We start from the raw sequence: 14,169 nt of genomic DNA on the forward strand, positions 1-14,169 counted from the left end.
AACAATTCCATAAAAACTCACTAAAGAAATATTAATGCCTGTTTGGAAGTCTTCAAACTGATCAATAATATGCCTGTTTGCTATTAAAAAAAAAAACCAACAAAACCACATTTAAACTAGTCTAGTGTCTTAAAAGACACTGAAAAATCTGAGATTGTTTTGTTGGTAAGTCTGAAGTGAAAAATTTGTGCACCTGAAGCTGCCCAGTAGTATCTGACAGTATGTACCTGGCTAAAGACATTTCTTCTATGGTATGGTACCGAACTGAAAAGCATGGTTCTCAACATTTTAAAATCTAATAATCACAGAATGAAATAACTTCCCATGTCACTACAAAAACACATTGGTAGTATTTTGTGAGAGGCCTCTGTCTAAACAGTGATACAGATATGAGTTAAAATCACACATATGCTGAACATGTTACATTGTTATAATGAAGAGAAAATGTTCTAAACTTTATCAAAAACTTCCAGGCAAGTTCCCTGGGCTTATCAGTTCACAAATAAATTGCTCAGTTACACATAAAAGATATTACTACTCATTTGTATAATGTATTAATGCTGTGATCCAGGTGAGTCACTAAGCACCAGCAGAAAGTAGCAGTAACCCATTAAAATATGAAGTAACGCCAGTATCCTAATCTCTCTTCTCTCATTCATGTTCAGTGTATGTTATCTTTTTCCTTTTCTTTAAAGCAGGAGCTCAGAAATGTTTTTGAAGAAAAAAAAAAAGAGATGTTTTGATAAGCCAGGCTTCCTTCAGGGAGAATTCTGTGGCCACAAATTACAGCTGTAATAATGCAGTAAGAAACTTGCTCAAATGCCAAGATAAACCAATGCTCCTAGATTTTTTAAGCACATGCAAAAAAGCACTTTAGAACACTGGCTCTTTAGAGTCTTGAACTTTTTTCAAACTATTTGCAATCTTTAAGGTTTTGATCTTTACACTGGGTACTCATCTGCTAAAAGAAAGGTAAGCTGTCCATGAAAAACTGTTACAGCTGATGACATCTACCAAAAGAAACTTCTCTTGCCTTATATTGGAACCAGAGAAGTCACATACCAAACTGTTGTTTAGTGTGGCATTCATCTAGGATTTATTTACTTATTTTAGTTAAAGCTTTATGGATTAACATTTGCATCTGGAAATTCTGAAGTTTGTAGAAAGCAGGTAAACGCATGGCTTTTTCTGTGAAATATAATCCTACAAAACCACAGTAAACATATTTTTGTGCTTTATTTTGAAGCTTTTGGCCTTAAATACTTAAATACTTTTGGCCTTAAAATCCATATGGTACAGTGAAAATAACAGCAACAAAACCCACTTGGAAATGGAAAGTTGCTTGAATTTCTCATTCCTCTGGGAGACAATGCCATTTAAGATAGCATTACACATACTGACATTTGTTCAGTATTTAGAAAAGCAAGCCTAACCATGTGGGGCAAACCATGCCTAGATATTAATACAGAATGGACCAACTTGAAGGTTTAGTCTTCAAGAATTTCACACAGGATGGGACGGACAATGGGCAGGAATTGCCCCCTCCCTCTGTGCAGGAGAGGGAGACAGAATCGGCCATACCAGCAACAGAGTAACTTTACATTAAAAAAATTGAAGTTGTTCCTGCCATTTGACTCTAATGCCATCCCAAGCAGAATACACAGAGGTATTCCACAATGACTACATATTTTAGACATTTACAGCAACTCCTCTGCGGTCAGGAGTAGATGTGATAGCAAGAGACCTCTAAACACGATTCAGTTCCAACCTGCTGACCAAGCAGGGCCACCTTTAAACAGCTACCCAGGAATGACTCAGTCAAATTCTAAATGTCTCCAAGGATGGAGACTCCACAATCTTTCTCGGCACCTTGTGCTGGGGAGCCCAGTATCGGTTCCAGCACTTCAGATGTAGCTTTATCTGTGCTTAGTCCAGGGCAAGGATCACCTCCCTCATACTGCTGGCAACATTTTCTAATGCAGCCCAGGAGGCTGCTGGCTTTGGCTGAGACACACAACAAGACTGGGTTTTATAAGACTGAAATATGTAGGAAGGCCATCTACCCTTAAGGGATGACATATTCTACAGGTTTGCATGGATTTAAGAGCAGACAAATCTGAAGAAAGGAAATCCATAGAGGATTATTAAGCACCATAAGCTGCAATATCACATGATGTCGTTGAGCTGTAAAACTGGAAGCTTGAAGAGATGGATGTTGCATGGTGTATTCCTGTGTGCTCCCTCTACCCTTAAACCACCCCTTTTTGACTACTTTCAAAGATGCTAGGCTAGATGGGCCTTTAGTCTGATGCAGGACTTTCCCTAGGCATCTCAAAATGTTACATGAATAGTACAGTGCAGTAATTTACTAAGTTTATGAATTAATTTGATTATGAAAGGTAACTATATTTAAATAAACAACACTATTAAAGATTAATTACATGTTCAGAATTTCTTTCAATTAGGTAGTTGGAAAAGCACCTGAAGAAATAGTAGAATTTTTTTGTCATATCCCAACCAAATGAACTCCCTATGTCAGACTGGCACTTAAAAGTCAAATGTTTCTTAGTGTACAAAGTTTTTTCAGGTTTTCACATTCTTTCAGAAAGAGTTGGACACACATTTGATGAATCCAGATGTACCTACCAGAATAAAGTACGAAAGACACCCTTTCAGTTCTTCAAATTGGCAGCATAATCAGAGGACAGAGATCACAATTTAAAAGCACAGTATTTTATTCTCTCCAGAAATTTTCATATTATGCTTACAACTGACTGGCTCTTCCAGCTACCTGATACAGTGATGAATTTGTGAAGTCTCTTCAAGTTCAAGAATCTTTTACTTTGTCTCAGTTGAGATGTATTTGACAATATAGAACCTTTCTTTTGACAACCAAATTCTCATATAAAGTACCCTCTTTCACATACAAAAAAGTCCTTCCAAACCCCCCTCGAAAGAATCTGTACCATTCTGACAGGGCACAGATTATGTTCCTAAAAACCCTTCCTTCATGTTAGGGTGTATTTCATGAATGGGGGCACTACATAATGGGATTTATGAACAAACACTATATGGCCATCACATTAATCAACAGACAGCACACAGAATGAATGAAGCAATCTTGACTGTTCTAAGATGGCAAATAATAGCAGTTGCAATTTTGTAGGATGCAAAGGATATGGACAGAATAACAAAAATGTTCAAACAGCAGTTGGAAAAAAATTTTTTTTGAATCTCCATTTACATATAGTCTAGTCATCAAATTTAATCTTTTTCCCCTGGAATACTGTAATTTGAGACATTTGCTCTCTGCGTCTCCTGCTTGCTTCCCATGAAGGATGAAGAGGCTGCTCCAAACATGCTTTCTTATTGTTGCATTTAATACCCCCTGAAGTTTTTGCAAATGGTTTCTTCTTGAGCTTTGTTTCATTTTTAAGAAAACCTGTGCAAGTACAAAACAAAACATTAACTAAATCATGAATCTTCATAAAAGTATGCAAACTACCTTGGGATTCCAGATCTTTTCAAAAATTTCATAATGAGCTATGGGGAACACAGTCATTTGAATATTCACAGCAAGATTTCTTCATCTTGCAGCCCAGTAAATTGCCACTTGGTAGACTGCAGATACTTAAGATTTATTAATACTGACTACACTCAAAATTTGTGTAGACAAATATTAAGCACAGTCTAAACATTTTGCGTCACAATAAGCTAATGAGCGTTACACAATACAGCTCAATATGATTGAAATTATATCCTCCATCCAATTAATTCCAAAATGGTACCACAGACTACAAATGGAATATAATATTCCATATTCAGGAGCTATTGAAGAAATTACTTATGAGACAAGGTAATAGTTACATATAACTATATATATATAAATATAACCTTTACCTGTGTACAAGTAACACTAACCGCTTGACAGACAGAAAAGCACTTTCCTGTGTAAACTTTATGTCAAGTACTTCTAATACGAAAAAATATAAAATAGCAGACAATATCCACAGACTAAAATGAGAGCTCAGTGGTTTGACCACTTTAACAACAAATGTTAAAATATGTGCCACATAATTGAAAAGAAACAAAGTACAGCCCATCATGAATAGACTGCAGAAACAACAGAATTTCAAAATGTTTTTTTCTCTCATAATTTTACCAGGTTAAGTAATACATACCTGTTCTTTCATTTTTGAGAGGCTGGTCTTTAGCATTTCTAAAAACAAAAAAAGATAAATTAAGATTTTTTTAAGGAACTTGTAAGATTACAAACACCTGTGAATAAAGAATCATCATCACCAAAACACTCAGGCTGCAACTTTTTAAACATAACATGCAAGCCTTGTCAATATTGCTGCACCCATGTTAATAAAGAAGTAGAAAGACAAGTATTCAGAAGTGATTGAATTTGGGTGTAGATCTAGTTAGGAATGCTATGCGTCCATCAGCACTACTGTGAATATAAAAAATATGCACTGTCAAGGAAGCTTAAGAAGACTGGTGAGTAGTTTCTGTGAAAATGTTCTAAGGTTTAATGGGCTGAAATTCTCTTTGTTTAATAAGGGCTACTAAAAATCACAATCATTTCCATTACTGCGAAGGAGGGAAGGAATGGAGAACGTAACACAGGGAAAAGGTTTACCTTCTTCTGTTCTGAGAGTTCTGGTTGGTGGTAGACAACGAACTGCGGAACACTGATTCCAGCTTGCTTGCTTTTGCAAGTGGCTTTCTCTCTTCCATGATCAAATCTTGTGCTATCCCAGGCACTGTGCTCTTTTCTGTCTTCACTGTGTTTTTCTGAAGCCTATCCTTCTCTTTTGTTGAAGAAAAATTATTAACTGCTGCTACTTTTTTCTTTTTTTTTACTTTGCCAATGAAGAAGTCATCACTGCTGTCACTGTCAGAATCTGATGACTCATTATAAAACCTCTCTTCAGTACTATCATCAAAGTACTCCTTTTTACTGGGATGCTCTTGGTCACTATCATCAATTATTTCTTTTATTGCATTTAATTTGTTCATACTCAGATTTTCTTTCCTTTTTTGATAGTCAAGTTTCTTTCCTGTTTTATTTTGAGTGACTGCTTGCATTTCTACTGCCTGAAATGAAGATTCTTCTGGACTACATGCTCCCTCCATTTCCACAGTTTTCTGCTCAGATTCACTCTCACAGAGTTCTTCAACCACCTTGTCAGTTTCTATTTTCATGGCTGGCTTTGTTTTGTGTTCACATCCTTGCTGTTTTTGAGGTAGCTTAGGAGCTTGGTCATCCAAGCTGCTCTTGGAATGTTGCGCTGATTTAGGCTGCTCTTCTGACTTATCCTTTTTCATAGGAGTGGCTTTGTCTGGGTTCTTTCTTGCATCCTTAAAAGCTTTAACAGCAGCTGTACAAAGGGCAGAAAAACATTTTGTTTCAGCTACACATGAATTTATGCAAGTTATTTTTATATAATAAAACATTTTTACAACTTGTATGTGTTGTATTGAGCTTACTTTGGATGTCCTTATCAATTATTCCCTGAACACATGAGGCAAGAAATACCTTAGAATACAGTATCAAAAAAAGTGAAGGAAAAACCTTGAAAATATTATCTATTAAATATGCTATGAGATTTGGGTTGAAGTGTGAACTTTGCTTTCCAAAAATAATCTGCAGCTGATAATCATGTTCACTTTGTGTGTAAAATTGCAAACTAATATTAAATTGCTCATATATAATTAAATGGGTATTTGATAGCTCTGTTATTAAGAAAGTAACTTTGTGACATTACTGCTAGGACTAGACCCTTTTAAACATCAATTTTAGGTGGAAAATTCCAGTTTCAAGAGAAAAAGAGAAAACCTAAATAATGAGGAAAGATACCCTAAGGATTCCTGGGACAGTTTTCAGGGAAGATTAAGAAAGTAATTTGTAAAACCTTTTACAACCCAGCTGTAATGATCTATTTATGTTCCTACTTAATTTAGAAATACTCCATTGCATCTATCAGATTTTCAGAATTCCCATATATGCTCTGTTTGTTCAACACCCTGTATTAAATAAATGTCATACTGTATACTGTCACATACAAGCCCATTTCAACCAATATAAATGGTTTCAAGTTTGTGGCTTGGTTCACTGCAGCTAGTTAGGCTTTTTAAAAGAGCTTTTAGTTTTGTGAGTCTTTTACTTTTGTTCACACCAGAAATATACATGAACAAGGTAACACACCGGTAAGCTACAGATGTAATAAACAATTCAATAAAATGTTTCATACCTTTAAGTTCAAGAAATCTGGGCTTCAAGGTGGGGTGTGTTGCAAGTCTTGCCATGGCTCGCTCAGCTGCAGTACAATTTGGCTGCAAAGGAAAAATTCAAAGGCTTGAGGTCAACAGAACAGTCAACTTACACAGGTCTGTGTCAGTTACGCTACAATGCGTACTAATGTGATTCTCACCATGAACTGAACAAGAGGAAAGCTTATGACACTAACAGTATTTTATTTTTCATGCATTACCGTCATTCTAAATGCAGAAAAATCTGGCTGCCTAAACACTGACAGAAACGTAGCAGACATACATGTGCTATTTCTCAGGTACCGAACAGGGATAACGTGACTTATGTTTTTTTTTAAAGCATACCAGACACATCGTTCACTGATTTTATATTTACTATTTCATACAAGAGCAAAGAAAATTCATGAACCCACCAAATAAAGATCATCATACTGGTAGAAGGCATTCTGCTTGAAGGAATGCAACAGCCTGCTAGAAGTACCGTATTGATGCCACAAAAGTTGGCATAATTACACAGCAGATATTGAAGGAATATATGCAAAATATGACTGAAAGGCAAGGTCTGACTTGACCACAAAGACAAGCCTGAATGTGATGTGAAGTGATAGAATACTGGAACTCTGCAAACTGATTCAAAGAAGAAATATGATCTTCTTGCTTCAATTTGACAAAAAAAAAAAAAAAAAAAAGATTCTTGTCATCACTCTGCTTGAACAACAAAATGAAAAGTATCTAAGACTTTTCCAAAGACAGCTCTGTCTTCTGTTTTGTTTTTTTCTGTGTGATTTTTTGTTTGTTTCTTTTCTTTTTCTTTGAAAGGAGGAAAAGTAGGTCTAACACATTTGTAAAATACAAATTTAGCAAGAAGATTTCTTAAAGCCTGGAGCTGAATTCTCTGGGAGAGTGGAAAAGACATACCTTTCTCTCTTCCTCCTAGTGATGCTGCAATGCATAAATGTTCAAATTGTTTCTGTGATTTGAGCTTTGTGCTACAGGAAGTATCACAGCAGAAGCCACCAGAACACCAACAGATGATGATATTCGTAAAGAACCAGGCAAGTGCCCTGTGACCCAACCTGAGCTGATTTTGGGGCCATCAACTCAACAGAGCATGCTGCCTCTCCTGTCCTAAGCAATCACCACAGCAGATGGAGCCCAAGCCACAGGTGTTACCTCGCAGGGAATGAGTAGAAGCGGTACTGGCTCTACCCTACGATGGAGTTAACATGCTTTGTAGCAGACAAGATGGTGCTGTGTTTTGGATTTGTGACTAAAAACATTTTAGAGTTGGTAGCACACCAATGTTTTAGTTACTGCTAAGCAGTGCTTGCACAGCATCAAGGCCTTCTCTGTTTCTTGCTCTACTCCTGCAACAGGCAAGAAACATCCCTGGGTACAGCTCATCCACATGCACCAAAAGAATATCAAGTCATTTTCAAGTCATGCTTAGCAATAAAAACTTGAGGCAAGGAAAAGGTATGGGGAGATATTTATGGTTATGACATATATCTTCCCAAGTAACCATTATGTGACGCCCTGCTCTCTGGGATGTGGCTAAATGTCTACCTGCCAATGGGAAGTAGTGAATAAATTCCTTGTTCTTCTTTCCTTCCACATACAGCTTTGATTCACACATTGAACTGTCTTTATCTCAAGACAGAGGTTTTTCTGACTTCTGCTCTTGCGATGCTCTCCCCATCCCACAGGGGTGGGGTGAGTAAGCAGCTGCTGGGTGCTTAGCTGTTGGCTGGGGTCAAACCACCAGGACACACATGCTACCCAAAACATGAGCAATTCACATTTCAAGTAGCTGATGTGATCCACTTAAGAGTGCTCAGTGGTGAATTGAGGGGTTTTCAGCCACTGGGAGCTGGCAGAAGGGGGTTTTACCCCTCGCATGCTGACACAAAGAAGCCCAGAGGTCAATGCTGAAACCCCTCTGGAAGGCAGCACTCAGTGCCCAACACACAACGAAAAAGGGGTAGAGCTCCTCACCCTGAAGGGGCTGTATCTTCCTGTGTCTGTTAAGCAGGCACGCAGGCAAAGGCAAAGAAGTAAAGACAGGGGACTCTCCGTATGTGTTCCACGCAGGTTAATTCCCATGAAAAGACAGGGACGAAGAGGCCAATTGGTGGGAGGGTCCAGGAATCTTATACTGGGTACAGAATAGGTGGGGAACGGGATCTCAGCCAATGGGATAGAGACAAGCAGGTGGGATTGACAGGAAGGGAACCAATGGGAACAACACATAGGAGAGACTCGGGAAAGGATCCAATGGGGCATCGAGGAACAAGGAACTTTCCAGAACTAATACATATTAAAGACAGGAAATGAATATACCTGACTTCATACATAACACTGGGAGACAAAGTATTAACCAATCAGGGGAAAACATGCAAAAGACAAAACAAAGGAATCATGGGTTCTCACCATGACTGAAGTTACATGCCAAACTTGGGTTGCTGACCACCATAGGTGGTTGTCTTAGTTCTCCTCAGGAGAAACAGTGGCTGGAGCCACCTGCACCGCCACACTGAATGTTACTTGTTTGCATGTCCATTTTCTTACAGCAGAACCATGTAACTATAAACAGTTATATATTCATTGCACAAAGATAGATGGGACACTTGCACCAACTGCTAGTGCAGGAGACTCACTCTTAGTGCTTTGGTCTCAAGGAAATAGAGCAAAAGAAGGCACTACAAATACACTGGAGTCAGTACATCTAAATGCAGAAGCATTTAATTGGTTTGCCAACGATAAATCTTCTTCCTCAACCAGTGCAAAACAAATCCCATTCTGTAATTATTTTGCCACAGTTTTAGAGCTTATAAAATATACTCTATGGTCAGCCATATTTCATGTTTGAAGCGCAGAGCATCTCGGAATTCTAGTACTTTCCCTTCCCTCAAGTCTCTGCTACTACAACATTATTTTTTCAGGTCAAGAAAAACTGGAAAAATATTTTTTCTGAAGACTGTCTACAGAACTATGAACACTCACCAGAAGGGACAGGTCAAAAGATGGGTCCATTTCCAAGGGCCACAGACTGGCTTATTTCCAGGCTAGCCTAGCTCTGAGAACTTGGAATCTGAATTTTGATCCCCAGACAGTGCTGCATGCTGCCACCAGATTCTTGGGACAGAATGCTCACATTTCTGAAGATCATATGCTATTTTCTTTGGAGATTTTCCTATAGCTGGAAAATCTATTTCTGAACTTAATTAATACACTTTTTCCCTCAGCTACTTCCTGTGGTTTTGAAAGAATATACCATGAAGTTCAGAAAGCAGCAGCAGCTTCTGTGCAACATCTGGTGTCTTTTAATTCAAATATTTATAGAAAGGCTTTAAGCATATATAGACAAATCCATATGGAATAACCACATTTTTTTCCTTTAAGCAAAATACTTCACAAACACTACTCACACTGATAGCCAGCAGTTAACAAACATACAATATGATATTCACATTCTCTAAAATGTCTCATTGGTTTTTTGGTTTTGCTTTGGTTTTGTTTTTTGTTGTCACAGCCCAGGCTCAATTTATTTTTCGTCAAGTATTTTCCAGTATATAAAACGTTATAGCAATATAGACAATGCAGAAAAAAAACCTTAACAAACGTCAACTGTCTTCACAAGCAAGAACATCCTCCCCCCACCACTCCTGTCCCTTGAATGCTTAATTAGATACTAGAATTGTACACCTTTATTCTGACACACTTCTGCTACTTCTTGTATTATTTTGCACTAATATTTTTGTGCAAGAATGTGCTAGTACTTTCTACAGGAACGTTCTTCCTCCTTCAGTGTGCGAACGAGGCACTGCAAAGTGAAGAAAGCAACAGAGCAGTGTATAGTCACACTTTGCAGTGAGAAGATTGAAGCTACTGTGCCGGTTGAGGCTGAGGTAGGATAATTTTCTTCACAGTGGCTAATACAGGGCTGTATTTTGGATTAGTGCTGAACACAGGGTTGGCAACACAGAGATGTTTTGTTTTGCGGAGCAGGGCTCACACAGAGCCAAGGCTTTTCTGCTGTTTGTACTTCCACACTGGTGAGGGAGTTCGGGGTACATGGGAGGTTGGGAGGAGACACAGATGGGACAGGTGACCCCAGCTGACCAAAGGGATATTCCAGACCATGTGACATCATGGTCAGTACATAAAGTGGGGGGAAGAAGGAGGAAGGGGGGGACATTTGGAGTGATGGTGTTTGTCTTCTGAATTCACTGTCATGTCTGATGGGGCTCTGCTCTCCTGCAGATGGCTGAACACCTGCCTGCCCGTGGGAAGCACTGAATTCATTCCTTGTTTTGCTTTGCTATTGTGCACAGCTTTTGCTTTCCCTATTAAACTGTCTTTATCCCAGCCTGTGAGTTTTCTGGCTTTTATTCTTCCAATTCTCTCCCTGATCCTGCTGGTGCAGGAGTGAGTGAGCAGCTAACTGCATGGCACTTGGTGTTGGCTGGGGTTAAAGCATGACAGTTACATACAGAACCATCTGAAGTCAGTCTCCTCTAACATTCTATCTTGGTAAATAATGCATTATTTCTGTAAATAATATTAAAAACATCTATTGTCAAACACACATATAAGCCCCACATAAGAGAAACTTGGCAAAATGTGGCAATGACTGTGAAGAGAATGGACATTAAAAAGTTGTGAAGATAAAAGCAGATTCACAATTAAAGTTTTGAGATGTGCTGAAAAAGGGGTCAGAAGTATGGAATGGCTCTGAAACCTAGCACCACAGGATCAAAAGAAGGAGCAGTGTGATGTAAACATCAGGTAGAAGCCTGTGTGGGTAGAACCTGCTTCATACAATGCAGGTAATAACGGGAGAATGAGAAACTGTCTCATAGTCTCGAGGCAGATGGGATTGCAGAAGCAGAATGGTATGCCTTGGTACTACGCCTGAGACAGCAGAGCTTCAGGATGAATTAAAGGACAGAAACCTGTGATTAATTCCAGAACTTGAAATGGAGACTTTTGACCATCACTTTATGCTGATTAATCTTGCTGTTCCAAGACTACTTTTGTCTGTACCCGCTCTGCTGTAGTTATAATCAGTAAAATGAAAGAGGTCATACTTTTGTTCTTCAGTTGACTTTTACACAAAAGGGAATTGCCTCATTACAGATCTCATCGAAAATAAGACTGTAAGTAGAAGCATATACTACTATAAGGACAACAACTAGAGCTTCACCTGTGTGAGAGTGCTGCCAAACTGGTAATGCTTGGTGGCGCTGCATCTGTCATTAGTCAGTTATTTAAAACAATGACATTGAAATGGAGAGAGTCAGAAGCCCCACTGACAAGTATGCAGTACATGTCAAAAACCGCGACACAGAAACCAGCCTTGGAGAATGTCATACTAGTTTCTAAACTATCGAAAAGTGCAATTTAATGTCAAATGTTAACAAGACCCCAATTAAAAAAAAAAAGCACAGACAATACTAACCAGAGTAAGCATTAAAAAAATAACATCCAGTTCAGAGCCAAAACAAGATGTCATTGCAATATCCTTCACAGCAGCTTAGGAGAAGAGCTCTCTATTAAAAAACAGCAAAAACCAAACAAACAACTAGAAAACCTGTTAATCCACACATTTTCCATACAAAACTCTAACTAGTTACAGCTGTCCTTCATAACAACAGATGCGATTAATGTGAAGTCGCAGGGTGGTTGAAGGTGCCAAATCATGGCTGCCACCCAAGTCCACACCATGACCTCATACTACTTTGGAACAAGACTTGAGAGAAGTTGCTTTCTGACTGTGAAATGCAGCTAGCTCTCTCTCTTGCTTTATGTCTGTAAGACACACAGCATGTGATTTGTGGCCATCAGATATGGTGAAGACTTTGGTATGGGATGCAACTGTTAATGGCAGCATTGCCATCTCTCAGCTCCTGACAGCAAGGGGTTGGTTGCTGAGTCTCACATTAATGATGACAAATGATGACAAATTATTTACTCATCATCTGCCAAAACCTGTCATTTTTATAATAAACTATTACTTTGTTTTCACTCAAGCTTTAACAATTTTCAACATAACACCAAAATAATCGTACAGCTGTTATGAAGTAGCAGTTATAAAATAGCATGACAGGTGAGAAGTTCTTACAGAAATAAATTCTTTATGGATCTCAGGAAATTGTCATAGCTTCAGCAAAATTTTTTTTAATTGGATCATATACAACTTTTAAAATAGGCTGATGAAAAATTTCCATTTGAAGCTAAAAAAAAGTCTTAACAGATCTAAAACCCTTGCAAAAACTCATCAAGACCATGTTCTGTGATAGAACTACAGAATTAAAACTGAACAATTTCTTACAAAACATCAAGATATACAAAGCAAACTTGTTTATTATTCTTTACAATGCTTGCCACAGTTTATATTAATTTACATTGTTTTCTTTTATCATGGTAATTCAGCCATGAAAGTATTTGGATATTTATTCATCTTGAAAGCCGTGGTGGGTTAACCAGGTACCCAGTGAAGCTGCTTTATCACTCCCCTCCTCAGGAGAACAAGGGAGAGAAAATACAATGAAAGATTCATGGGTTGAGATAAGGACAGGGAGAGATCACTAATCAATTACCACAATGGGCAAAACAAACTCAACTTGGGAAAGTATTAATATAATTTATTGCCAATCAAAAAAGAATAGGGTAATGAGAACTAAAAACTAAATCTTGAAACACCTTCCCTCCACCCCTCCTTTCTTCCCAGGTTCAACTTCACTTCTCATTTTCTCTATCTCCTCCACCCCAGGGAATGGGGGGCTGTGGGTCAGTTCACCACACATTGTCTCTGCTGTTCCCTCCTCAGCTCCAGTGCCTGAAGAACCTCCTCTGCTCCTTCTTCATGGCTCTTTCTCCCACATATTCTCACTCCTCTCTTCCCTGGCTGCAATTGCTCCTGTGCATTCTACCCCATTCCTTTTTAACTCTGTTATCCCAGAAGTGCTGCTACCATTGCTGAAGGGCTTGGCCAGTGGTGGGTCCATCCTGGAGCCAGCAGGCATTGGCTCCATCTGGCACAGGGGAAGCTTCTGGCAGCTTCTCACAGAAGCTACCCTGACAGCCAACCCGTCTACCAAAATCTTGCCATGCAAACCCAACACAGAAACATTATGAAGAACATTATGAAACTGAACACCCATGGCAACATGGGCAATGTTTTTGCTCATATGTAGAACTACACCAAGTAGAAGGCAGAAGCCTAGCTGAGCTTGCGTTGCTGGCAGCAGCACTCCCTACCACAGACCCTTGAATCCAGCATCAGGGAAGAGCACACGATTCTTCTAAATACTATAGGTACTTACAGTGCTCTAATTTTATTTGTATGTCTGGACCAAAGCTATCCTTTTCCCAGTAGATTTGTTCACTTAGATTCATGTTCAATTCCACATTAACTTTGTCTTGTCTTTTGGCTTGTCTTTTATCTGTTCCAAAATAGGTCATAGATTCAAACAAAAATAGATTATTTGCTGTTCTTTACTACATGAATGGTAAAAAATACGTACTATCCAAGCATTTTAAGAAGTTTACAAGCTCTTTAAAAAGCCTAGTACTCTGCAAGTGTTAGATGACCATATTTAATGAGTATAAAAGAGTCAATAGAGTTTCTTTGGGCTAACCTGTCACAATTAATTTAGCCAAGCAAAGAAGTGTGAAGTAAATGCTTATTTTTCAGATTGGAAATGGTCAAAGAAAAATGGAGTGTTTCATCCCAAACTACCCGAGTGATCTACAGCAGAGCCTGGCATAAACCCCAGACCTGCCCAACTAAAAATTATGTACTTAATATTCTACAATTCCTTCCTTCTCTTCATGCAAAAAAAACAATTGCTATGATTGTTTCAATAAAGAAATGTCAGAAGAAAA

At 38.5% G+C, this 14,169-nt stretch overlaps 1 protein-coding gene across 2 annotated transcripts in view; it reads right to left on the reverse strand.

The window, feature by feature from the left end:
* Positions 1-1,221: 1,221 nt before the first annotated feature.
* Positions 1,222-14,169, reverse strand: part of SRFBP1 (serum response factor binding protein 1) — a 71,145-nt gene continuing 58,197 nt past the window's right edge. For both annotated transcript variants that reach the window (XM_042013245.1, XM_042013244.1), the window contains 4 exons: positions 6,261-6,342; positions 4,646-5,387; positions 4,182-4,219; positions 1,222-3,442 (listed from right to left, as the gene is read on the reverse strand). In XM_042013245.1, coding sequence (XP_041869179.1) covers positions 3,252-3,442; positions 4,182-4,219; positions 4,646-5,387; positions 6,261-6,342 — 1,053 coding nt within the window. In that variant the 3' untranslated portion in view covers positions 1,222-3,251. The remainder of the gene's footprint in view (positions 3,443-4,181; positions 4,220-4,645; positions 5,388-6,260; positions 6,343-14,169) is intronic.

Source organism: Corvus kubaryi, unplaced genomic scaffold, assembly GCF_017639235.1.
Source record: "Corvus kubaryi isolate FWS band 111438036 unplaced genomic scaffold, C.kubaryi_AGA036_p1.0 split1-37296, whole genome shotgun sequence".
Classification (NCBI taxonomy): domain Eukaryota; kingdom Metazoa; phylum Chordata; class Aves; order Passeriformes; family Corvidae; genus Corvus; species Corvus kubaryi.